The sequence below is a fragment of the Salvelinus alpinus genome, chromosome 22 (assembly GCF_045679555.1).
Source record: "Salvelinus alpinus chromosome 22, SLU_Salpinus.1, whole genome shotgun sequence".
NCBI classification, from domain to species: domain Eukaryota; kingdom Metazoa; phylum Chordata; class Actinopteri; order Salmoniformes; family Salmonidae; genus Salvelinus; species Salvelinus alpinus.
In genome coordinates this window covers 19,478,038-19,505,899 of record NC_092107.1, presented here as the reverse complement: position 1 = coordinate 19,505,899, position 27,862 = coordinate 19,478,038, and the positions used below count along the sequence as shown (strand labels likewise).

Sequence of the window (27,862 nt, the reverse complement as noted above, 5' to 3'; positions counted from 1 at the left end):
GTTCTGTAATATTAACAGTGAAATACTTTGATCAATTTCAACTTATTTGTAGGGAAAATTGTGAGTTACTTGAAAAAAGTCTAAGGGTGACATATTTTTGTAAAAGATTTGACAGTATGGGTATAGGCTACAGTATTGCTGTGCAATAGGAGCATGACATCATACGCTCCGAGCCTATACCAAGGCAGGCGAAACACAATCTATTGATAAACAAAATATTGAACAATAATTTGTATTTTGCATAGAAGTGTGGGCTGTAGTATTTTACTTTAAAATTGTTTTGAATATATCAATCAAGTGGTTGGCACTCGCTAAAAGATTAAACTCACTGTAAAATATTAAAGGCCCCATGCAGTCAAAAACGTGATTATCTGTACTTTACATATACAGTTCAAGTCGGAAGTTTACAAACACTTCGGTTAGAGTCATTAAAAACTTGTTTGTCAACCACTCCACAAATTTCTTGTTAACAAACTATAGTTTTGGCAAGTCGGTTAGGGCATCTACTTTGTGCATGACACAAGTCATTTACCCAACAATAGTTTACAGACAGATTATTTCACTTATAATTCACTGTATCACAATTCCTGTGGGTCAGAAGTTTACATACACTAAGTTGACTGTTCCATTAAACAGCTTGGAAAATTACAGAAAATGATGTCATGGCTTTAGAAGCTTCTGATAGGCTAATTGACGTAATTTGAGTCAATTGGAGGTGTACCTGTGGATGTATTTCAAGGCCTACCTTCAAACTCAATGCCACTTTGTTTGACATCATGGGAAAAGCAAAATAAATCAGCCAAGAAATCAGACGTCCACAAGTCTGGTTCATCCTTGGGAGAAATTTCCAAATGCCTCAAGGTACCACATTCATCTGTACAAACAATAGTATGCAAGTATAAACACCATGGGACCACGCAGCCGTCATACCACTCAGGAAGGAGACACCTTCTGTCTCCTAGAGATGAACATACTTTGGTGCGAAAAGTGCAAATCAATCCCAGAACAACAGCAAAGGACCTTGTGAAGATGCTGGGTGAAACAGGTACAAAAGTATCTATATCCACAGTAAAACGAGTCCTATATCGACATAACCTGAAAGGCCGCTCAGCAAGGAAGAAGCCACTGCTCCAAAACCGCCATAAAAAAGCCAGACTACGGTTTGCAACTGCACATGGGGACAAAGATCATACTTTTTGGAGAAATGTCCTCTGGTCAGATGAAACAAATAGAATTGTTTGGCCATAATAACCATTCTTATGTTTGGAGGAAAAAGGGGGATGCTTGCAAGCCGAAGAACACCATCCCAACCGTGAAGCACAGGGGTGGCAGCATCATGTTGTGGGGGTGCTTTGCTGCAGGAGGGACTGGTGCACTTCACAAAATAGATGGCATCATGAGGTAGGAAAATTATGTGGATATATTGAAGCAACATCTCTAGATATCAGTCAGGAAGTTAAAGCTTGGTCGCAAATGGGTCTTCCAAGTGGACAATGACCCCAAGCATACTTCCAAAGTTGTGGCAAAATGGCTTAAGGACAACAAAGTCAAGGTATTGGAGTGGCCATCGCAAAGCCCTGCCCTCACCTCTATAGAAAATTTGTGGGCAGAACTGACAAAGCATGTGCGAGAAAGGAGGTCTACAAACCTGACTAAGTTACACCAGCTCTGTCAGGAGGAATGGGCCAAAATTCACCCAATTTATTGTGGGAAGCTTGTAGAAGGCTACCCGAAACATTTGAGCCAAGTTAAACAATTTAAAGGCAATGCTACCAAATACTAATTGAGTGTATGTAAACTTCTGACCCACTGGGAATGTGATGAAAGAAATAAAAGCTGAAATAAATCATTCTCTCTACTATTATTCTGACATTTCACATTCTTAAAATAAAGTGGTGATCCTAACTGATCTAAGACAGGGGCTTTTTACTAGGATTAAATGTCAGGAATTGTGAAACTGAGTTTAAATGTCTTTGGCTAAGGTGTATATAAACTTCCAACTTCAACTGTATTTCCACACTGAGGTTGGAATAATACTGTGAAATTGTGAAAATTATGATAATGCCCTTTTAGTGTAAGAGCTGTTTGAAAAGACTGCCTGAAATGTGAGACCGTTTGGGTGGGATGGAGTTTAGGACTACCTGGTGACATCATCAGGGGATAAATTAGTTAATAGACCAATAGGAATTAGAGTTCCAAACCTCTCTGCCAATAACAGCTAGTTTTCAGTTTCCCCCTCCCGACTCAGACCACCCCCAGACAGTCCTAGCAAAATGTTGCTTGCTGTGATGCAATTTTGGTTTATTTTAGATTTTTTTTTAAGTAAGTACTTAATTGATATCAAATAATTTTTGGGTAACAATTGAGATAAAAACAGCTGCATTGGACCTTTAAAACATTCTGCTTAAACCGCCATAGAAATGTGATCAAATGTGCCATTGCTCTTTCGTTTAAAATCTGACGTGGCCTAATTCCAATAGTTCAAAATAAATGCAATTATTGTGACCATAAAAGGTGAACTGAGAACGTTTTCCTAAATAAGTTATAATTCTCGTTTATGTGCGCACAGTTTTACGACAGGTCTGATTTATAAACGGGTGTTACACAACGGAAGGGTTTAATCCTGAATGCTGATTGGTTAAAACCGCATTCTAGCCCGTGTCTATTCCACAAACTCTATGACATTAAAATGCCTATTTACTCTGATTCCATCTGACTGTGCAATCCACGGTCTCATCAGCCCAGCCAGGCAATTTATAAACTTTATCTCCACTGGAGAAAAAAAAAACATCTAGACATTTCCTTCAGACTAACATTTAACTTTCAACAGCAGAGATTTGTATATAAACCTTGCTGTCCGTCTCTCCAACATTTGCAACATTGTAACAATATTCAAATTCGATCTCCAGCTGTCCCATAGTAATAAACGTGTAGAGGTCCAGACGAGAGACAGGCAAGCAGCGTTTCTCAGCCAGTCGAAATCATGAATCAGCTGGCATCATTTTTATGGATATTTACAAAGAAATGTCAATTGAAAAAAGGTCAAACGAAACGAAGTGCAGCTTGTTTGCAGTCTTTCCAGCTTCCGTTTGAAGTTGTGTGTTAGCTGTGTTGTTGGCTAGCTCTTCTGTACAAGAGTGTCCTGACGAGAGCACGTTATTTATGCCAGGCGAAATCACGCCTCATTAGCTCATTGTTTTAGATGCGTCCACATAAATGTCACTAGAAAACAGCTTAAACAAATGCAAATGGAGCTTCTGTTGTTATTCTGGCTGCACTGTTTGATGTGACTAAGTTAGCAGTAGTTGGCTAGCTAGCAAGCAAGGGATAAGAATGCTGCCAGCCAGTATGGCAATGGAACAGACTAGCCGGTTTAGGTAGTAACCCTAGATTTGTGTCAGGACTATATCTTGTGGAAGGAAGAAATATTATGAATAAATTAAAGTAACGTTTTTAATGAAAATATGTCAATCACTATTTGAATATGTTGGTAACCTGTTGTATCAAAGTGATAATTTATAACACCCGTTATATAATTAAGTGATAATGCCCTCGAAGCCGATGATTGGAGGATATATTGGCACGGTTTGCCGGGCCTAACAACACCTGTGCCAATTTATCCTCCAAACTCCGGCTTCTCGGGCATTATCACTTAATTATATAACGGGTGTTATAAATGGTTATGGTTATTCTGGATATTTTCAGAAATGGCAGATGCAGATATTTAGTTCGAAATTTGCACAACGGGTATAAATGAGGCCCCCGAACGCATGCCCTGATATGTGGTCACGGTCTAGATAGCCTAAATGGTGCATATGGATACGTTATATTTGGACAGGGTTGTGCCTCCACAGTCCTCTCTCTGCGCGACCCTCCGTGCTCTAGACACCTAACTGACGGGTCTGAGACACACGACACTCAATATGAGAGACAACGACTCCCCACCAATCACATTACCCCGCCCTCCAATCACATTAGGACACAGTGCTTGGGGGCGGGATATGGGTAAATCAAGGTGCTATTCTGGTGGAAAGTAAGGCCCCCTGAGTGAGTTAGGTCCATGGCTGGCTGGCACATATTGCACCTGGGATGTCTGTGTGTGTGTTGTGTTTGTGTGTGAACATATTGCACCCGGGCCAAGGCAGATCAACAGTAGAGAGATAAAGAGATCAACTATGTTCAGGTGACGCAGGAACACTTAAGGATGCAACATTAACAAAGAGAATGTAATATATTCCGAATGAGAGGATACCAGGAGAAAGAGCGAAGGAGTGATGGATGGATGAGGCCCAGCCGAGGTGTCCCTGCTGGATACTCTCATAATATACCTGGGGGGGGCGCTGCAATGTCAGAGTGAGTATGCCATGGACTCACAAAGGAACTTTTCACTCACCCTTGTTTGTCGGGTCTCTTGTCTTTGTCCTTGGCTCTGTCCTTGTCTCGGTCCCTGCCATTGTCCCTGTCCTTCTCCTTGTCTTTGTCGCGCCCCTTCCGCCTGCTGTGGTCTCGGCTGTGGCTGCGGCTCTTCTTGCGGCTGGACCGGCCACTGCTCCTGCTGCGAGACCGCCGTCGCTCACGAGACCTGGAGAGATGACATAACACATGATCAGAATCGCAAAAAAAAGCGATTTTAAAAGAAAAATGTTTTAATTTCTTAATTTGATTGTTTCACTATAAAGTACATTATGTTGTGATTTGAAATTCTCCGGTATTCGAACCAGCAACCTTTCGGTTACTGGCCTAACTTCAAGGCTACCCCAGTTAGCATTGGCGCTAACACTATCCAGCATGATTCTGACATGCAACCAAAATCACCCCAAGCAGGGTAATCCATCTCCCGTATGTGATGACTCCCAAAGCCTTGAGTCAGACTGTTAGAGAGGGCTTTATGTACTGTAGGCCCTCTGTAACTTGAAATGCCTTGTGTCATGCTTTTCAAATGCTGAAAAGACCAAATGAAAAAGTCATACAAGTCCGAATGTGTGTGTGTGAGAGAGAACGAGAGAGAGAGAGAGAGAGAGAGAGAGAAAGAGAAAGAGAGATTGAGAATGAGAGAGAGAACAAGAACGAGAGAGACATAGAGAACGAGAGAGAGAGAGAGAGAGAGAGAACGAGAGAGAGAACGAGAGAGAGAACGAGAACGCGCGAGAGAGAGAGCGAGAGAGAACGAGAGAGCGAGAAGAGAGAACTAGGAACTAGTTGCCGGCAGTTAATTTACAGCTTTTGGTTAGGGCAGCAGCCTATTGGGAAACCCGAGTCGGCGTTGATTAGAAACAGACGGTTGGAGATGGGCGACTGGCTGGAGATGGGGGCAATTAGGGAGGGCTTTAGATGGCGGCCATATTGATCCTGACAGTCAGTGGGATGGATCCCTGAACACACGCACACTGGGACTAGTATGAGATTTAGTGGGCTACTTATAGAGACAGGCTAGGCTGGCTGGGCCGGCCTTCAGAGCCACCGCTGCCTGTCACCGCCTCTCTCACACACACCTCCGTGGAGTGGAGAGACTACAGAGTGTGTCTGTTTTTTACGCATTCACACCTCTATTGATTCAGATAAGTCATTTTCAATGCACTGTCAGTCGGAGGCTGGTGTGTGTGTGTGTGTGTGTGTGTGTGTGTGTGTGTGTGTGTGTGTGTGTGTGTGTGTGTGTGTGTGTGTGTGTGTGTGTGTGTGTGTGTGTGTGTGTGTGTGTGTGTGTGTGTGTGTGTGTGTGTGTGTGTGACTATGACAATGTGAAAAGAAGCCTGTAAAAAAAAAAAGAGGGAGCTAAGGTGTTATATTCTATCATCTATCATTTTATTGATTTGTCTATAAAAAATGGTCAAACCTGCTGTCCCAGAATCATTATTGCTTCCTTCCCTCTTTTGACATAAAACTAATAATAGTTCTGTCACAAAAGTCTGGACAACTGTTGAAAACAGGTCCCCCCCTGTAAATATAATCTAATTCATTATGATCTAAAACGCAAAACTGATCCTGGATCAGCACTCCTACTGTGAGATGCTTTATACATACACTATGGACCCTGGAGAGTTCTACAACGTGTTCTAGTGTTGAACAAAGCTGGGTGTCAATGATGAGTAGATGATACATGGAATACTGTATAAAAATAGTAATAATAATAATAAAATAGCTCTTAATACAATACAAATGACTTTCAAAATGTCTGCCTAATACTGTGCTTGCACAATGACATGGCCATTTGCAAGGACACAGGTCTTAATAAGTAGCACATGAATACATCCTTCATAAAATAAATATAATCTTTAATCTCATAAAACGCTGCACTGTCATCACTAGTAATGGTGGTAAATCATTTGCCTGGCTACCCAAACTCCTTTATCCGGGCAAACGCTATGCCGTGCCCACAAACGTTAGCTTCTTCTCCGCAACGAGTCTGGATTGGAGTACACCCCACCGACAATTTCTAGAATGCAAACCCATTTTAACCGTTCTGATTGGTCCCAGAAACCAATTGGTTGGGCCAGAGCCAGAACACACGTGGATAAAGCAGCATTTAGAAAAAGTTCTCATTGGCTTTGACCCTCTGATTGGTTAGAAATGATCCAATCACCGATGACTTTGTTTTGCACAACACCCATCATTTTGACATCACCACAAACGACTTCAATGATGGCAGTCTCAGACTGAAGTATGTAGCAAACATACAGCAGCAGAAGAATTCAGTACGAGTCGTCAGGCAAGTAAATAATATCGATATTCTACGTAACAATACTGCACACGTGCAAGAGGGAGAGAATCACCTGTGGTTTGCAAAGCCTTCTCAGAATTAGAGCTACATGAATACAATACATCGGAGAGTTCTGTACGAGGTGGTTATATCACCAGAGAACTGGTAAACCACCCAGCCTTAACGTCCTGGGGGAATATAGATAGGTTTATTACTCGAATCTGCCTCCCGTCTGGAAGATCCTCAGGCCAACCCACAGACTTTGGTGTGTGAAACTGGGTGTGTGGTACGACGGCGGATGTGAGACGAGGAATTGGACACTGTCCATTTTCTGTTTTGGTCTGTGTGTGTGTGCTTGTGCGTGTCCAATAGCTACATATGGAGAAAACACAAGTGCAGTCTTATTTTAGCAGCCAAGCAACTTGTGGCAAGCAGATGCAATAAACACAAAATCTGCGGTTGCTTTTCTGAACGGGGGGGACGGCGGCAGCCACACACTTCTGGGGTCTGTACCAAATTACATTTACTGTAGTTAATAGAGTGAGGCTATGCTGTTAAATGTCAATTTCATTACCAAGCCCTTCCCCTTGGAGAATGATTAGCTCGTTTAAGGCCAGGGGTAAATGTGTTAATGCAAGACACACAGATAAACAGCATCAACCCCTACCCCATGCCAAGGCCCTGCCTGTTTTACATTTTATTTGTGTTATTATCTCAGGAAAAAATGGTTCCCCTATGGCCTAAACATATTCTCATTTCTATTAAAAGGGCCTTGCTGTTTTCTCCCCCCCTCCTATTCGCCTAGCCAATCCATTAAATCGGGCTGCCGCTATTGGCTAGGGCAATTTTCTCAGTGAATTATCAATAAAGTAATTACCAGTGTGTTGGAGCAAGGTTGGGGAGCTTATCGCTGGGTGACCCCCCGCGCTCACCCTGGATATGATCCCTAACCACAACCCATTTGGGTAATTATATCGTCGGGGGTGTGTAGCCTGGATAGTGGTGTCGTCGCCCAGCGTTATCTGTCTGTATTATATTTCGGAGGCTAAACATGTTTTTCATTGAAAATTGGACATTAATGGCAGCAACATGATACCACTAGTGCTGGAAAACAGGCTAAAGACTCGACTGGAATCCGACCCTGGTCAAATCATTATTCATGCCCCCTCCTCCATGGCCCCCTGCCTCCCCCTCCCCATCCCAGCAGCGACAACAGCCTGGAATTCTCTCTCTCTCTCTCATCCATCCAGCCATCCTCTCTATAGTCTTCCAGTTGGTGACTGCGGACCGCTACTCCCAGGGGACTACAACCACTACCCCTACTAACAATCCATACTCCCTACGTACAGTAGGCATAAGCGTAGGCATAAATGCTAGATCCACAGTGCTATGTGGGTAAATGACACACAGTGCATTCGGAAAGTATTCAGACCTTTTTCCACATTTTGTTACGTTACAGCCTTTTTCTCAAACGGATGTTCCTCAATCTACACACAATACCCCATAATGACAAAACGAAAACAGGTTTAGAAATGTTTGCAAATTTATAAAATAAAAAAAACTGAAATATCTTATTTGCATAAGTTTTCAGACCCTTTGCTATGAGACTCAAAATTGAGCTCAAGTGCATCCGGTTTCCATTGATCATCCTTGAGATATTTCTACAAATTCAATTGATTGGACCTGATTTGGAAAGGCACACACCTGTCTATATAAGGTCCCACAGTGTACAGTGCATGTCACAGCAAAACCAAGCCATGAGGTCAAAGGAATTGTCCGTAGAGCTCCGAGACAGGCTTGTGTCAGGGACAGATCTGGGGAAGGGTCCCAAAAAAGGTCTACAACATTGAAGGTCAACAAGAACACAGTGGCCTCCATCATCGGGGGAGAAGGGCCTTGGTCAGGGAGGTGACCAAGAACCCAATGGTCACTCTGACAGAGCTCCAGAGTTCCTCTGTGGAGATGGGAGAACGTTCCAGAAGGACGACCATCTCTGCAGCACTCCACCAATTAAGCCTTTATGGTAGAGTGGCCAGGGCAAAAGCTACATTACAGCCCGCTTGGAGTTTGCCAAAAGGCACCTAAAGGACTCTCAGACCATGAGAAACAAGACTCTGGTCTGATGAAACCATGGCCCTCGAGACAAGTCTCTGAATGTCCTTGAGTGGCCCAGCCAGAACCCGGACTTGAACCTCTGGAGAGACATTAAAATAGCTGTGCAGTGACACCCCATCCAACCTGACAGAGCTTGAGAGGATCTGCAGAGAAGAATGGGAGAAACTTCCCAAATACAGGTGTGCCAAACTTGTAGTGTCATACCCAAGAAGACTCGATGCTGTAATCGCTGCCAAAGGGTGCTTCAACAAAGTACTGAGTAAAGGATCTGAATATTATGTTTTTCTTTTTAAAACATTTGCCAAAAAATCTAAAAACCTGTTTGTGCTTTGTCATTATGGGGTATTGTGTCTAGATTGATGAGGGGGGGAAACGATGTAATACATTTTAGAATAAGGCTGTAACGTAACAAAATGTGGAAAAAGTCAAGGGGTCGGAATAGTCAACGTATGCCGTTTAGCAGGCAACTTTATCCAAAGTGACTTCTAGTACAGTGAGCGCATATATTTTTTGTACAGTATATGTGATCTCTGTGGGTGTCGAACCTACAACCCTGGAGTTGCTAGCACCAAGCTCTTAACACCTGAGCAACGCAGGACCAAAGTGATGGTTAGCCTTTATCTTGACTTTAGGGGAGATTTCCTCTGTCAGTCTGCTCGATCTCTCATTAATTGGCTATGCCTATGTGAAAGAGAAGTCTCCGATTCCACTGGCAATTGTCGTGTCATCACTCTGCTTCGATAAGTGGCTCTAAGCACCTGACTGATGGATTCTGTTGGGACTGCTGTACTATGACTGGACCTGAGAGAGACCAGGGAGACCACTATACCAAATCCTAACTTGGGATCTGTGCAGGCAACTCAAATGTGTGTCCTTTAATATCAATACACAATTGAAGAGAAAGTCAAAAGTCACACGTAAGTTGCTTTGGCCCCAAGTCTCGACTAGGACTCTTCCCACATCATACAAGTACTGGTTCTTCAACCGAACCTCCAAATACGCAAGATATAAAAACCACATCTGAAAGAAAAATATATATTCAAAAGACAAAAATAGTTATTTCAGGAACTTCATTAAAGCGTTTACCCCCGCAGAGTTCTTCCAGCGAGAGAATACACACGCACGCAAGCGCACGCAGCAGCCGTTTCCCACTCAATTTAAAAGTGATATTCATGATACGTTTTCGAAAGCAAAGCACCTTGAATGAGCAATAGCTGCATTTCCTGCTGCCAAAAGACATCCAAAACAGCTGGTCCTCCCCAGCGCTGTCCGCCGAACGCAATGCAAATATGTTAACCATCCAGCATTTATTACTTTTCAGTGCTCTTCAAACGCTGTGCCAGACACAAGTTTAATTTATGATATTCTCCTAATTACGATAGCTGTTGAAATCATTTCCCAAGCTGTTTCCCTCTTCCAAGCAGCCATATTATCTGTACTCTCTCACACACACACACACACAAAATAAAAAGGAAAGCACATCAAATTACAAGCGGTGTAAAGTAGCTGATTGCTAGCACAATTAACACAGCAAAGAGCAACCATGAAAGATACCCCATAAAGTTTATCTTTCTCCTTCCCCTCAAAACCATGAAAGGGGACGGTAAATATCTGCCACAATCATCAGTCTACTTTAAATTAGCTCCCAGCTGGCAACTGTCCAACAGTCTGCTGGACTGAGAAAGAAATCGGCACCCATTTAAGCCCACCCGCACAGCCCATAGGTCAAGTCATTTAGCCAAGTTTAAAGGCCTTCAAAAGGCTTCTCAGATCTACATGAACCCATACGGCTAACTGGTCATTTTTTTAACAAATAAAATAGAAAAGTTACTTTCTACGAGAGAAACAACATTTTATGAAATCATCATCTCTCTTCGGCACGGTTGACCTCCAAGCTAGCCCTGCTGGTACCATGTGCCCACTGTCACTCACCGACGACACCACAATCCTAAACTGGCCTGTCTGGTGACCCCTGGCATCGCAGCACATCATGACGCCCTTCAGCAGCTGGAGTGAAAGGCGTGATGGAACGACTGTTCAGTCACTGAACCCAAACACAGGGTCAAGTGGAGGTCAAACCCCAAGACGAGGTGCTAACTCACTAACTCAACCAATTTCGCCAGAGCCAGTCATTCAACAACTCATTTTCTTATATTTGGGTTTACTCAAAAAATTGTCAATTTTTTGGAGGGGGGTACAAACTCCAGCATTTCTTTTTCAGTTTTTCATGTTGTTTCCTTTTATCTTGGTTGCAGCAGACAGAGGAATGGTAGGACACACAGATATTTCAGTGTCAAACCTTAACTGTGTGTATTTAACAATTTGTCAAATCTAATCAAAATCACATTTTATTTGTCAAATGCCAAACACAACAGGTCTAGACCTCACAGTGAAATGCTTACTTACAAGCCCTCAACCAACAATGCTTTGAGAAGTTAAGAAAAATAAGTGTTAAGTAAAAAAAATAAAAGTAACAAATAATTAAACAGCAGCAGTAAAATGACAATAGCGAGGCTATATACAGAGGGTACCGGTACAAAGTCAATGTGCGTCGGCACCGGCTAGTCGAGGAAATTTAGGTAATATGGACATGTACGCAGAGTTAAACTGACTATGCATAGACAATAAACAGAGAGTAGCAGCAGCATAAAAGAGGGGTCTGGGTAGCCCTTTGATTAGCTGTTCAGGAGTCTTATGGCTTGGGGGTAGAAGCTGTTAAGAAGCCTTTTGGACCTAGACTTGGCGTTCTGGGTACCGCTTGCCATGCGGTAGCAGAGAGAACAGTCTATGACTATCCACATCGAAGGCACAGCAGTGGAGAAGGTGGAAAGTTTTAAGTTCCTGGGCGTACGTACACATCACAGACTGAAATGGTCCACCCACACAGACAGTGCTGAAGAAAGTTGGCTTGTCACCCAAAACCCTGATAAACTTTTACAGATGCACAATCGAGAGCATCCTGTCGGGCTGTATCACAGCCTGGTACGGCAACTGCCCCGCCCTCAGCCGCAAGGTTCTCCAGAGGGTGGTGCGGTCTGTACGACGCATCACATGCGGTCTGTACGACGCATCACCGGGGGAAAACTACCTGCCCTCCATGACACCTACAGCACCCGACATCACAGAAAGGCCAAAAAGATCATCAAGGACAGCAACCACCTGAGCCACTGCTTGTTCACCCCGTTATCATCCAGAAGGCGAGGTCAGTACAAGTACATCAAAGCTGGGACCGAGAGATTGAAAAACATCTACCTCAAGGCCATCAGACTGCTAAACAGCAATCACTAACTCAGAGAGGCTGCTGCCTACATTGAGACCCAATCACTGGACACTAATAAATGGATCACTAGTCACTTTAAGCAATGCCACGTTTAATAATGTTCACATATCTTACATTACTCATATCACATGTATATACTGTATTCTATACCATCTACTGCACCTTGCCTATGCCGTTCAGCCATCGCTCATCCATATACTTATACGTACATATTCTCATTCACCCCTTTAGATTTGTGGGTATTAGGTAGTTGTTGGGGAATTGTTTGATTACTTGTTAGATATTACTGCACTGTCGGAACTAGAAGCACAAGCATTTCGCTACAGTCGCATTAACATCTGCATGTGACCAATAAAATTATTTGATTTGAGTAGGGTGACTGGATTCTGACAATTTTTAGGGCCTTCCTCTGACACCGCCTGGTATAGAGGTCCTGGATGGCAGGAAGCTTGGCCCCGGTGATGTACTGGGCCGTACACACTATCCTCTGTGCCTTGGGGGTCGGAGGCCGAGCATTTGCCATACCAGGTAGTGATGCAACCAGTCAGGATGCTTTCGATGGTGCAGCTGTAGAACCTTTTGAGGATCTGAGGACGCATGCCAAATCTTTTCAGTCTCTTGAGGGGGAATAGGTTTTGTCGTGCCCTCTTCACGACTGTCTTGGTGTGTTTGGACCATGATAGTTTGTTGGTGATGTGGTCACGTTCTGTTGCATAATTCAACAAGTGTGCCAATAGCAGGATACACTCGGATTAAAAATCAACACGCTTGGATCTAGACTACATCTATCTATACATACTTTACATCGTTTGCGAGATCAGACATAATATCACACAGCCCAGTCGATGAGAATGGGGGCGTGCTCGGTCCTCCATTTACTGTAGTGCACAATCATCTCCTCTGTCTTGATCACATTGAGGGATAGGTTGTTGTCCTGGCACCACACAGGCAGGTCTCTGACCTTCTCCCTATAGGCTGTGTCATTGTTGTCGTGCCTGGCTATGCAGTCATGAGCGAACAGGGAATACAGGAGGGGACTGAGCACGCACCCCTGATGGGCCCCCGTGTTGAGGAACAGCATGGCGGATGTGTTGTTCCCTACCTTTACCACCTGGGGGCGGCCCATCAGGAAGTCCAGGATCCAGTTGCTGAGGGAGGTGCTTAGTCCCAGGGTCCTTAGCTTAGTGATGAGCTTTGAGGGCACTATGATGTTGAACGCTGAGCTGTAGTCAATGAATAGTATTTTCACATAGGTGTTCCTTTTATCCAGGTGGGAAAGGGCAGTGTGGAGTGCAATAGAGATTGCATCATCTGTGGATCTGTTGGGGCGGTATGCAAATTAGAGTGGGTCTACGGTTTCTGGGATAATGGTGTTGATGTGAGCCATGACAAGCCTTTCAAAGAAAGTCATGGCTACAGACATGAGTGCTACGGGTCGGTACTCATTTAGACAGGTTACCTTAGTGTTCTTGAGCACAGGAACTATGGTGGTCTGCTTGAAACATGTTGATTACAGACTCAGTCAGGGACAGGTTGAAAATATCAGTGAAGATACATGCCAGTTGGTCAGCGCAAGCTCGGAGTCCACGTCCTGGTAATCCATCTGGCCTTGTGAATGTTGACCTGTTTAAATGTCTTACTCACATCGGCTACGGAGAGCGTGATCACATAGTCATCCGGAACAGGAGAGGGAGACTACTCAGACAGCCACGCTTCAGACACAACGTGTTCTTCATTAGCAGGTGTGCTCTTAGAGGCAAGATGATGGGGAGTTTTTTCACCCCAGTCCTTTTTATTTATGTGTATTTATGAAGTGGTGGAAGATCTGAGGCCCTTACCATAATAGTGTTTTATTGTTTAAATGTGGACGGTTATGCTGTGTGCTTAAGTGATTTCGGGAACCTCACAACTGTGGTATAAGAAATATCATAAACGCTGAGACGAAACATGTGGGCTCACTGTAAAAGGGAGGGAAAAGAATGTGCGACACAAAGCAGACACGCATTCCACCTCGGAGGGGGAAACCACACATAATTAAACAAATAAGTGCATCTGAAATATCGTCTCGTAAAACCACCAAACGATTCATTTTACTCCGACAGAGTGAAACAAAAAAGAGAGAGTACATTCCCCCCCCCCATAAATAAATTCAGAGGTGATGTTGAGAACAAGGTGTCTCAAAAAATATAATAATAATAGGTTCAGAGAAAACTTCTCTGCGACATCTGTCGCTGCGGATCATGAAAGTGTCTGAAGCCGAATAAAAAAACAGATGCCGACAGATATTACATTTTATTACTGATCAATCCGGGGCTTCTTACGAGACGGCTCTCTAACTGATGAGTTTTCATCAGGCCGCACGACACACTGCAGCCGATTGCTGACAGCCCAATAACCATGGGGCTCACTTCAATCAGGTCCCTTAAATCAACACACACATGCGAGCACGCACACACACACCATTCACTGACGAAGCTTTGACTGCCTGAGCAATATACTGCTCCTGCGCAGAAGCACTGAGGTACTCCAACGCACTCCTCCAACCAATCACAGAGAGGAAGGGTGGACACGTGACAGGTGATACATTCCTCCACTTCCTCTGCGTGTCTCCGACTTGGCCAGGAGCTCCATCACGGGACGCCCCTAGCCGGACGGACAGAACGAAGGAAAAGAAAGAAAGAAATACACTCTCCAAAACTCAAGCTCGTTGAGAAAGTGTTTCATTACTTTTCAAAGTGGCTGGATTTCAGTCAAGAAGCACATGATCCCAATCTATTTTTTCCTAATGCCATCCTTTTTTTTTTTCTTTTTTTTTTACAATTAAAATATTAGATGGATAAGTGAAACCACATTTCCCCCTGCCTGTACACGGGTAGAAGACAAGTGCTGCCTGCCTGGGAGATTCCATTAGTCCACAATTTGCTTGGCGGCTGATCTGGGAAGGGAAGGGTGGAGAAGGGGGTGACAGTGGGTCTCCTGACAGACCAGAGCACATGGCTCTGCTTAGCACTCGCACACAGACGCATAAATTTATGCACGGGACACACAGGCATGCAGACACACAACGAGACAAATTGGGAATATAAGTATATGAATTGTTTTCAATTATAACAACTAGCATCACTAGTTGTCTAGAGGAGGCGTAGCCTAGGGGAGACATGTCCTGCAAAGTATTCAAACAAAGCTGTCAGTGAGTCATAAGTAAGACGCTGGTACCTGGGCCTAAGGCACTGCATCTCAGTGCTAGAGGTGTCACTACAGACCCAGGTTAGATTTCAGGCTGTATCACAACCCGCCGTGATTGGCGTCGTCCAGGTTAAATCAAATCAAATGTATTTATATAGCCCTTCTTACATCAGCTGATATCTCAAAGTGCTGTACAGAAACCCAGCCTAAAACCCCAAACAGCAAGCAATGCAGGTGTAGAAGCACGGTGGCTAGGAAAAACTCCCTAGAAAGGCCAGAACCTAGGAAGAAACCTAGAGAGGAACCAGGCTATGAGGGGTGGCCAGTCCTCTTCTGGCTGTGCTGGGTGGAGATTATAACAGAACATGGCCAAGATGTTAAAATGTTCATAAATGACCAGCATGGTCAAATAATAATAATCGTCCAGGTTAGGCTGTCATTGTAAATAAAAATGTGTTCTTAACCGACTTGCCTAGTTTTTTGTTTTTATTTAACCTTTATTTAACTAGGCAAGTCAGTTAAGAACAAATTCTTATTTACAATGACGGCCTCCCCCGGCCAAACCCTAACCCGGACGACGCTGGGCCAATTGTGCACTGCACTATGGATTGTGATACAGCGTTCCAATACATCCATTGGTGTCATGAGAAGGGCTAGCAGCTAACCCATGTTCGAGTCTGCTCAGATCTTCGACAATGCATTCAACGCCATTGGTGATCGCTATGCGCCTAATCCATGTTGCTGCTAAAAACCCTGGTTTTAAAATGGTCCAACTGGCAATTGAGGAATAAATGTAAGTAGAATAGAAAGCCGTGATCCTGCTCTGTTAAGTGGCAATTAAACTGCTTTCAAAAGTGTTTTTCCAACGACTGGGCATGCATGTTTTTCCTCCCAGTGCCACTCGAAATTTGTAAGCGCCCAGTGGAATATTATTTTCTCCCGTAGGATGGGACAAGCTGACCAATTGAATAGGTAAACCCTTCTACTAGGGAAAGGGGGATACCTAGTCAGTTGTACAACTGAAAAGCGATCCTATTGGATTATCTGGTGTTGATTACACTTGTTTTGTTTTTATTTAACTAGGCTAGTCAGTTAAGAACAAATTCTTATTTACAATGACGGCCTACCCCGGCCAAACCCGGACAACGCTGGGCCAATTGTGCGCCACCGTATGGGACTCCCAATCACGGCCGGATGTGATACAGCCTGGATTCGAACCAGGGACTGTAGTGACGCCTCTTGCACTGAGATGCAGTGCCTTAGCCCGCTGTGCCACTCGGGAGCCTAGTTAAATGTAGGTTAAATAAAAAAATTAAAAGGGCCCAATTGTATGATAAGTCACAGAAAATGGCTATTGAATGGAGCAGCGTGTGTAGCGTACCGTACGGCTGCAGAAATGTGTGTAGGCGGTGGGGGAGGTGGAAGATGGACATACGGTGGCCGTTCATCCAAGCTGAATTGAGAGGAAGCCATGGTCGTTCATTAAAGAAAAAAGGAAAACCTGAAAAGTGCTGAATAAAAAAAACGGAAAACTTTGCCGGTCGGCTACTTCATGGGGTGACCTCCGGAGTCAGACAGGGGCGCCCCCATCGGGAGTGAGTGGCACGGGAGGGGGGGACGAGACCAGTCTGGGCCGTGGGGTACGGCGTGAGGTGCCCCCTTTTCCCCCTCAATTTCCCCCCACAGCGCCATTAAACCCAGGGTTCTGAAACCACTCGCTCCAAACAGCTCAATGACAACACACGGCCTGGCAATTAGAAATAATTAGGCAGTCATTTTGGTGGCAAGTCTTTTTAAGTGCATATATAACGATGCAATGATGCTTATTAGCCGGCCCGAGTGAGCCGAGACTCAAACGGCCACCGGAATAATTATGCCACTGATCACAAAGCGTCTGCACATCTCTGTACTTCACCTTAATGCGTTTCAAAAATCCACTTCATTACCTCCAGTAATTAATCCTCCATTAATTGCAGGAAAAGCCCAGTTTACCTCCCTTCGTTTCTAATTATCATCTTATAAATAGTTATGGTTCTAATTAATGTGTTCATTAGGCAGGATATTTTTCTCAAAGCCGCGCTCGGAGCCAAAGGTTCAGCGTCTCTCTCAGAAGCCTAACCAGCCAGAAGGTGAGGCCATTCTGGTTGCATTTTCTTTTATTTTACTACATTCAACCTCCTAATTGGCATTTAAAACCCAATTTGGAAGAACTTCAAGAAGCTTAAATGGAGGAGAAACGTAGGGAAGGGAGAGATTCATTTTGTATTCAGTTTTCCGATACCAGGGCAAAGAGTCTTTCTCTCTGTCTATCGCTGTTGTTCTCACACACTTTCTGTCTCTATCACACTCTGGACAAACGGGCGAGCTCTTTTCGACGTGATGAAATGAACGTACAGCTCATTGTGTATTAGGAGCTGCTGCCATCTTCCTCCGAAACCGGTCCAAATGTTGACTGACGGGTGAATGACATGTCTGTTTATTGAGGGATTTCTTAAGAGGTAGGAAGCTGCTAGTACTACAAAGTGAAAGCAGCATCCTGAGCTCTCAGTTTGAAGGCCAGAGTGCCGTGAACAACAGAGAGAACTGAAAGGCCCAGTCAAAGCGAAAGCCTCTGGACAATAAATACATTATCCGAGCGAGGTCAAGGCAGAACAACGGCCCCTAATATTTACAGAGACAAACCAATCTGACGGGTAATATTGGGTGATTAAAATACATTGTTGTCAAGGTTCTCTTCACGTTTCGCATTCAGGAGCCGCTGCTGTTTGGCGGACCAATCGGTCATCGTTTCTGACATGGGATGAATTTAGAGCAACGTCTAGTCGAGCTTTTTAGTGTCAGGAGGTTCCTATGAGATGCTCAAAAACCGTCTGAGTTATCTGTGGCACGGTTGTTTTTTTACTTGAACAACACACAATAGGGTCGGTGTAAATAAAACCAACGTAATGTTTTCTGTTATTTGAACAAAAACGAAAAAACATTTTTGACGAGGAAAACCTAAAAACAAATGAACCATTAAATCTGTCTACTCCAAAGCGTTGGCAAATTGGATTATTGCATTGGGGCTTTCACAAAGCCTTGTCTGTGTGTCTGTGTGTGCGTGTGTGGGTGCATGTGTACCTGTGCATGTGTGCGTGTACATGCGCTCGTGTGTGTACATGCGCTCGTGTGTGTGTTTGTTTAGCGGTAGAACAGACTCTGGCTGATCCACCGAGCGGCTAGGTTCCCACCCAGGGGAGTGGGGCTCGGGGCTGGTGCCGAGTGTGTGCCTGGAGGGTGGGTGGACGGTGGTGGACGGGGGGGTTTGGCAGGAGAGGGGAACAGTGCCTCGCGGCAAGCAAGGGATGAAAGGGCCCGTCCGTGTCAGTCACTTACTCCTCTCTTTGGTAAATAACGGTTTCTGACAACAAAGCAACGAGCAGCGCTTGACTGGCCTTTAAAGGGGATAAATAAAAAAGACTGGATGCAGAGGGGAAAAAACCTATGAAAAAGCCTCTCAGATTCTCCAAAATGGAAGCATGTATGAAGTAAAGAGCACACACCACAACCAAACCGGGTCATCTTACAGCTTAAACCAACATTTTGTATAAAATCGGGTATAATGAGAGAACTGGAGGAAACATATATCCCTCGCCACCTGTCTAGAAGGTGAATGAGAGGAGAAAGCCCAGTGGTATATCAGACATATATAGAGGAGAAGGTTGTCCTGTAAGCAGCATTCAAACACACACACACACTAAACAGGTTAGGCTACACACTCATTGCCGACAGTAGAAAAACTATAATGGAGAACTGCGATTAAAAAAAATAAAAACATTTGAGTTGTTTTCTGCTCTTACCAGGTACTATAAGAATTCACATCTTTCTTTTTCTACATCCTATTCTCTAGCTCTGGGGTAGAAACCCAGATTTGGGTTGTCATGTCCGCAACACACACTCAGATTGGATCCCCATAGCACACCACTGGGCCCAGACCCACCATACACACTGATGGGTAATCCAGATACTGTGTAAACAGCGATGACCTGAACTTTCTTAGCACGTTTTCAAAGCCCCCGTCCGCCTATAAACTCATTGACTTTTATTTTCTTCTCTCTCTCAGAAAGACCTGATTCTCATTCCCCCCTCCTCCACCCATCCTCCTCCTCTCTACACTTGGTGACCTTTGCACAGGCCCCTAAAGTGGAGCAGTCAGGTAAAGCAATCAAGCAGATGTACTGTGGCCGCCCCGTAGTACATTACACCGGAAAGTTGCTGTGCAAAATAAATATTGGGCCATCACTCACACCTTGTGTGATCTTCCAACGGCGATCCAAGCAAGCGACTACTACGCCAACGAGAGGGTTTCCCATTCTGATCCCCCCGAGCTACGGCATACGCACTACCCCAACCTGCACACTAGTGCACTCCTAGGAGCGCCTAGCCCTTCCAGAGTGCCAGATTGGAGCGACAGTGTTTCCTGGATGAGTTCACTATCCTTTGGGGAGGAGGGCATGATAATTAGGGGCCCTCCGTTTGATGCAGATGACAATCACAGTGAACTAACCCCTCTGAGTTTACCTGGGCTAAACCCTTACAGAAGCACTATGCTCCCCGAACGGAACATGTCTCTGAAATATTAATGAGAGAAATGTAAGCATCTTTGCATGCATGTATATGTATGTGGGTGGGTGCATGCGTGGGTGGGTGCGTGCGTGCGCGCGACGTCTGGTGTTTGAGGTCAAGTGGTGGATTAGTAACGCTATGATGGTCTCCAATCCCTTCCTGTGAACCTGCCATTGATTTAACACTGACTGACTGACAGACAGAGACAGACAGACAGCCATGGCTTTAACCTGTGACTCTCCTACAACCCCATAACTTCACAAACGTCCCCTAAAATGTTCCTATGATCCCATCCGTAATTCTTAACCGTGTTGTCTTTGTTGGAGCGGGTTTAGTTGAGTCCAGATAGACGTGTGCTCGGTGCCTCGCCATCCCCAGTGAACTGGAGCCGGAGCGGTGAACTGAGCCATAACACCTCTCAATATAACGCTGGCTTGGAGATCTGACTCCTCTGATCAAAGGGAATAAACATTAATGACTAATGGATAATCTGCTACACTTGTCTGTTTTGCATTTCGGGGGGTTAGATTGGCCACCTCTGGGGGGGGGCGGGGGGTCTCCACTTTTCAAATCATTTTCTGATTGCAGAGGGAGTCGCTTTGCAATAGTAAACACATAAGTGCTTCATAGAGCATTATTATTTTTTCCTATATATATATGTATATATATTGTATTTATACATATAGGATTCTAAAGAAAGTAATATTCACCCCCCCACCAACTGTCCTAACCTTTTCCCCTGCAATATTTCTATGCAGGTGTTATTATTCTCATTCCTCTGAATAATATCCCTCTCGTCCCATCCTATTTCTCTCCCCTCTCATATTCTATATCTCATGCCACGCGGGTGTCCCGGGCTGCTGCGAGCGAGTGCCTCATATCCTGTCAACTTATCAATCACGGGGGCCCTGTCCACTCAATCCACCTCTGATTTATCAGGCAGCCTCGACCCAAACCCTTTTAACACGACAGTGACAGATAGCAGCCCAGACCATGGTAACCTGTTCCACTTTGTCAAGTCAGACATTACGAAACTTATTCCCCACTTAACATTCAGGTTGCTGTGCTCCCCCCACCCCCACCACCACTGTTAACCCCCTGCTTAAGCCGTTTACAGAAGGCTTTCCCTCTTTAATCACATTGCTTCATGTGTTAACACAGAGATATGATCAACTGTAATTCCAAATCTCCCTACTACATTGATGTGACACTGGCATTATTGCCTGTTTGGTTCGGGGGGGAGGTGTTGTTTTAATCAACACTGTCGTTGGCGGAGCGCCACAAAAGAACAGCTGTGGTTTAGCAGTGTGTGCATGTATGTGTATACATATGTACAGTTGAAGTCGGAAGATTACATACACTTAGGTTGGAGTCATTAAAAACGTGTTTGTCAACCACTCCACAAACGTCTTGTTAACAAACTATAGTTTTGGCAAGTCGGTTAGGACATCTACCTTGTGCATGACACGAGTCTTTTTTCCAACAATTGTTTACAGACAGATTATTTCACTTATAATTCACTGTATCACAATTCCAGTGGGTCAGAAGTTTACATACACTAAGTTTACTGTGCCTTTAAACAGCTTGGAAAATTACAGAAAATGATGCCATGGCTTTAGAAGCTTCTGATAGGCTAATTGACATCATTTGAGTCAATTGGGGGTGTACCTGTGGATGTATTTGAAGGCCTACCTTCAAACTCAGTGCCTCTTTGCTTGACAAAATCAAAAGAAATCAGCCAAGACCTCCGAAAAAAATTGTAGACCTCCACAAGTTAGGTTCATCCTTGGGAGAAAATTCCAAACGGCTGAAGGTACCACGTTCATCTGTACAAACAATAGTACGCAAGTATAAACACCATGGGACCACGCAGCCGTCATACCGCTCACGAAGGAGACGCATTCTGTCTCCTAGAGATGAACGTACTTTGGTGCGAAAAGTGCAAAACAGTCCCAGAACAACAGCAAAGGCCCTTGTGAAGATGCTGGAGGAAACAGGTACAAAAGTATCTATATCCACAGTAAAACGAGTCCTATATCGACATAACCTGAAAGCAGCTCAGCAAGGAAGAAGCCACTGCTCCAAAACCGACATAAAAAAAGCCAGACTACGGTTTGCAACTGCACATGGGGACAAAGATCGTACTTTTTGGAGAAATGTCCTCAGGTCTGATGAAACAAAAATAGAATTGTTTGGCCATAATAACCATTGTTATGTTTGGAGGAAACAGGGGGAGGCTTGCAAGCCGAAGAACACCATCCCAACCGTGAAGCACGGGGGTGGCAGCATCATGTTGTGGGGGTGCTTTGCTGCAGGAGGGACTGGTGCACTTCCCAAAATAGATGGCATCGTGAGGATGGAAAATCATGTGGATATATTGAAGCAACATCAGTCAGGAAGTTAAAGCTTGGTCGCAAATGGGTCTTCCAAATGGACAATGACCCCAAGCATACTTCCAAAGTTGTGGCAAAATGGCTTAAGGACAGCAAAGTCAAGGTATTGGAGTGGCCATCACAAAGCCCTGACCTCAATCCTGTAGAAAATGTGGAGGTCTACAAACCTGACTCAGTTACACCAGCTCTGTCAGGAGGAATGGGCCAAAATTCACCCAACTTATTGTGGGAAGCTTGTAGGAGGCTATCCGAAACATATGACCCAAGTTAAACAATTGAAAGGCAATGCTACCAAATACTAATTGAGTGTATGTATACGTCTGACCCACTGGGAATGTGATGAAAGAAATAAAAGCTGAAAGAAATAATTCTCTCTACTATTATTCTGACATTTCACATTCTTAAAATAAAGTGGTGATCCTAACTGACCTAAGACAGGAAACTTTTACTAGGATTAAATGTCAGGAATTATGAAAAACTGTAGGTGTATGTAAACTTCCGACTTCAACTGTATAAACAATGTAATTCTCCATTTAAGAAGAGCACCTCCACCCAATCAGGCTCCCCTGCTAGCTCCGACAGTCCATAGCCCAGTCCATAGTTTCCTTCTTTACCGCCATCTTATCTAACCTAATGAAGATATGAAACCGCTCATTTGTGACTAAAATGGTTCGCCAATTTTTCCCCGTAGCCATACAACAAGTAAATAAGGTGCCTTGTGCGCATTCATCATATATCAAAAATAAAAAGCCTTTTCTTATAGTGCTAACAGATTTAAACAGTAGAGTTTACTGGTTAATTTGCATTGTTAATGACATGGACAACCATGCATGGAGCCCCCCCCCCCCTTTTGTGTCTCCCAGAAAGCCATCCAATGACGTGTGTGTGTGTGTGTGTGTGTGTGTGTGTGTGTGTGTGTGTGTGTGTGTGTGTATATATATATGTGTAACAAACCACACGATAATGATGATAATAATAATAATAATATTTCAACAAACCATGAATGGATAATTATGTTTTAATTGCATTATTAATTAAAGCAGGTTTACCCTATTTTCTTGTGTTCCCAAAGAGGGGCGGGGACGCAAACAAAATGTGTCTTTGACCTCCTGGGTCTGTGTGTGTGCCTGTACTTCATTAACACAAACCAAAATAAAAAAAGGTGCTCTCTGTGTCTGTGTTGTGTTGTGTTGTGTAGTGTTTGTGTTTGTGTTTGTGTTTGCGTGCGTGAACAGCTGTCACAGTAGTACAGAGTGGCTCAGAGAGTTAGAGTCTCTTTAATGACAGCCTGCCACGTTATAATGGCCTTCGCCACAACAGCAAACAAACCACACTGAGCTGCTACTGCCTGCTTGGCTGGCACTCACACACACACACACGCACGCACGCACGCAGGCAAACGCACACACACACCAAGTCCCTACAAATGTTGTTTTTGTTGTTTGAGTATGTTTTGCTGTAAACGGCAAGCAAAATGGCAACATTCAGTTTGTGGTTGCTGGAACCAATCATGATCAAATGCCATTACATTGTGAAATTCAGCCAAAAATCAGAGACACGCACAGGGTATGCGTACGGTGAAGAGAGTAGAGTGTGGTGTGTGTGCATGCGTGTGGTAGTCAGACACCTATTGAAAGCCAGCACCTTCTACTGTCCATCCTCAAACCCACAAAACTATAGTAGTGCCACTGTAAACTCTCTTGAGCCCTTCTCTCCCCCCACCCATCCCCCCCGTCCCCACTACCTCAGTCCCCATCATACCTGCGGGTGCGGCTGCGTGACCTACGGGAGCGGTTGTTCCGGCCTCGGTCTCTATCTCCACTACGACTCCTCCTCCTGCGAGACGAGCCGTGGGACGAGCTGCTGCTGGACCGCCGCCTGCGTCTGACACACACAGATACACACACACACACAGGTGTTTATTGATTAACCAGTCATTGATTAACCAGCGCTAGAATGACTCACTGTGCTGGTCTGAGTTTAGCAGCTCAAACTCGTCTTCTTCTTAACCACATATCAACCCCTCGCTCACCCCCTCGCACCCTCTCCCGTGTTTCCACGCCAAGCAGTATATTCTCTCTTATTCTCTGTGTTCTTACCCGCCTTTCACAACACGTTAAGACTGAGCAACAGAGAAAAAATGTCTCCCAGTCCCATCGTATACATAAATATATCCCTCAAAATAATAATTTGGTATGTTAATTTCGGTAATCAAATAATTCCCTCATTACTTTCCATACCTAGCCCCCTAGAAGTGCCAGTGGTTGTTCATCAAATCTATCAAATACTTTTGTTGTGAGCGAGAGAGAGCGCTGTATTAGTATTTGCCGGGTTGGTTGGATCGCAGAAGCGGGTTGGTTCAGGAAGAAGGCTTCCATCGTGGCCTTGACTCAAGCACTTCACACACGGGTTCAGCTGAAGAAACGTGCAGGACGAGACATGTTATTTGAACTTGCGGTATACACACACACACACACACACAGGCGTGTGATGGTAATGTTAAGAAAACACGGCTGGTTCGCACAAAGCGAAAGCTGCCACTACGGCACATGAGGGAGTCTGCCTGTGTGCTCCGGCATGATGGAAGCCATCCAAGTGAATAGTGGGAGCAGGTTTGACATGTGCACTAACACTGACTGTGTGTTCCATGTCAACTCAATGGGTTGTGTGGGGGAGCTCTTTAATGCCTGGTGAACAGCTAGTGAACACGTGCTGCTCTTCACTGGAGACTTCAGTTAACGATTATCTTTACGCGTGCAGTGTGCCTTCCAAATGGCACCATATTCCCTATATAGTGCACTACTTTTGACCAGGGCCCATAGGCAAATGCAGACGTAGCCTCATACATAAAGGCCTAACTTAAGCCATAGACCCTGTATCTATTTTCCACCCAATATCCATTCCCTGGCCATGTCCAACTCCTTGATTTGACAGAAGCATTTCCTAGGCAGCGAATGAATGGCTGATTTAGCAGGAAGACTGAAGGCTAAAGGGTTAAACGGCTACAACCAGCCCCACCTCACTCCACCCAGACGGCCCCAGATCAGCGAGCCATTCTCTCAAGACCACCAATGATTTTCCCATCTTGCGTAATGGACCCTGACCAAAGCGCATAAATAATGACCATCAACCGGCCTTGTCTAAACGACTGCAGTGAGTGTGGAGCGTGTGCGCGTGTGTAGGAGGCTGTCCAGTATCCTCTGTTAAAGAGACCCTCAGCGGACATCATCAGCGGTCATTTACTCACAGACACTTTCTCTCACACACAGCCTGGACAAACAAATTCAAAAGAAAAAAAAGCCTGTGGGTCTAAATGATGGAAGTAACATCAACTACTAACTACTGGTAATTACATTTATTCATTGTAATAGCCTATGTCCAACAGATAAACACATGTAAAGTGATGGTCCCATGTTTCATGAGCTGAAATAAAAGAGACCATCCACCTGACAGGCGTGGCATTTATAAATAAAAGGCCACTCTAAAATGTGCCGTTTTGTCACAAAACACAATGCCACAGATGTTTTACATTTTGAGGCATGCTGATTGCAGGAATGTCCACCAGAGATGTTCACAGGGAATGTAATGTTAATTTCTCTACCATAAGCCGCCTCCAACGATGTTTTATAGAATTTGGTAGTACGTCCAACTAGGGCTGGGCGACATGGCCTAAAAATCATATCTCAATTTTTTCGAACTTTTCGTCGATTCACGATATACATCTCAATTCTCTTCACGTTTTCTCTAAATAAGCGTTGTTGTACAATTAAAAGGTCAAATCCACTGCATTTCAAACAGTCAGCAATAATCTAATGAATTCAGGGCTTGTGAAGTTATAGCTAGACTAAATATAAGCCCTCCACAATCATAAGACCAACTAATAATTTAATTATTTTATCAGAATAGTTTAACCTGATAGTTTAAATCTCCCACTAGCAAACCACCGTGGGTACTTCCTTTTCTTGTTGTACTCCTGTCATAAGGCCTATTAGTGGTGTAATTGAATTTAACAGGAAGTGGATGTGTGGTGCTGACTACAGCGGGAAAAAGAAGTACCCACAGTGGTTTGCTAGTGGGAGATTCTCATTGGGATAAAGTCTGTCCTCACTGCAACTCCTCTGTCCTACTCTCCTCCGTGACCTAGAAACCGATAAGTGGTTGAGTGGTCAAGAAGAATGTAAATTCGTCAGTAGGCGAACAGAGGAGTATGCTCACCTCCTCGATTACCTACTTCAGCAGAGGATGCACAAGAGTATCCTCCTGGCAGCTAGCGGGAAGTGTTTTAAAATCAGCCACACCCCCTTTGAATCAGCTGTTGTCTCAAAGGATAAAAGCATGTACACATTTAAAAACAATATGCTACTTATCCGTTTATCGATAAAATGACTTGCTCAACTGGTTGACCACACTAATAGCCTATTACGTACAGTATCTGACAAACCAAATGTTGTTTAGGGCCATGTTTGGCCCGCGAACTCCACTTTGAGCAACCCTGCTTAAATATAAAAAATAAAATAAATAAAGTGATGGAAGACAGTGGAAGTATCGTGATGAATGAACTAGTATAGGGTGCCCATCCACTCTGCCCAGAGTTGGTGAAAAAGCGCTTTGCTGATGAAATTTCACTTCCTTATGTTATAAAATATATTTTATGAAGACAAATATGATTATTCATGTTCTGAATTGTTCCGTGGGGTCTTTAACATATCATTAACATTATATCCAAAAAGTCAGAATTCACAACCTAAAACATCCAATAATAAGCACCAGGCTCCCTTGACATAGCGGTGTAATTTTTTGGCGGCGTCGTCTTCAAAGTTGTTTCCGCGGATCGCAATTTTTTTTTTGCATGACATGACCTGAATTAAATGTAAAAGGCTTTCAAAAATAAAAAGCTTGGATACTGTACTATGCTTTGTGCTCTGTTGACAGGGCATAACATTTACATTTTGCTCCACCAGCCACTGTGGCAGGTAGATTAAAAAATCTATATTTTTCTTCTTTTTTTTTTTACCAGCCAAAATATTTGTTTTGCCACTAAAATTACACCAACAAAACCCCACAAAAAACAATAAATGTACTACTAGTAAGAAGTAATGTGGTATATTGTTTCATTTCATTTTTTGTGACCCGAGTCTTTTAACCAAAATATCACAGATGAGACAAAAAATGTCACCTTCCCCTTAAGGGCGGGAGATTAACATGGTAGCGCGACTCGAGTCATGTTTGTGCCTGTGAGATTGACTAGTAGAAGTGTTGTCTTTTCTTCCTTAGCAGTTGAAACTCAAACATAGAACAACCTAGCTTGTGAACAAAACAATGTAAAAAGCCTAACAAACACAGCCCCTAGCCAAGCAGTGTTGAAGTGCGAGGTGCAATAGGCTACGTAGGGTTCGTAGTTCTTTGACTGTTTGACTGATTCATTTTCCAGCTATGAAACAAAACGGCAGAAATAGTTTGAGAAACAGCTACTGTTGCATTTACTTTGCTATAAGTGTGATCATACTTTACTATTTTTATTCACAAATGCGAGTGAAATGCTTGCACTGTGGAGCCCTGACCACCCGCCAACGTGGCTGATGAAAT

General features: G+C 44.0%; 1 protein-coding gene across 2 annotated transcripts in view; it reads right to left on the bottom strand.

Annotated features, from left to right (window-relative positions):
• Positions 1–27,862, bottom strand: part of rsrc1 (arginine/serine-rich coiled-coil 1) — a 181,418-nt gene that overhangs the window by 151,141 nt on the left and 2,415 nt on the right. For both annotated transcript variants that reach the window (XM_071359466.1, XM_071359467.1), the window contains exons 3-4: positions 24,038–24,160; positions 4,394–4,582 (exon numbers count right to left, since the gene is read on the bottom strand). In XM_071359466.1, the coding sequence (XP_071215567.1) occupies positions 4,394–4,582; positions 24,038–24,160 (312 nt within the window). The remainder of the gene's footprint in view (positions 1–4,393; positions 4,583–24,037; positions 24,161–27,862) is intronic.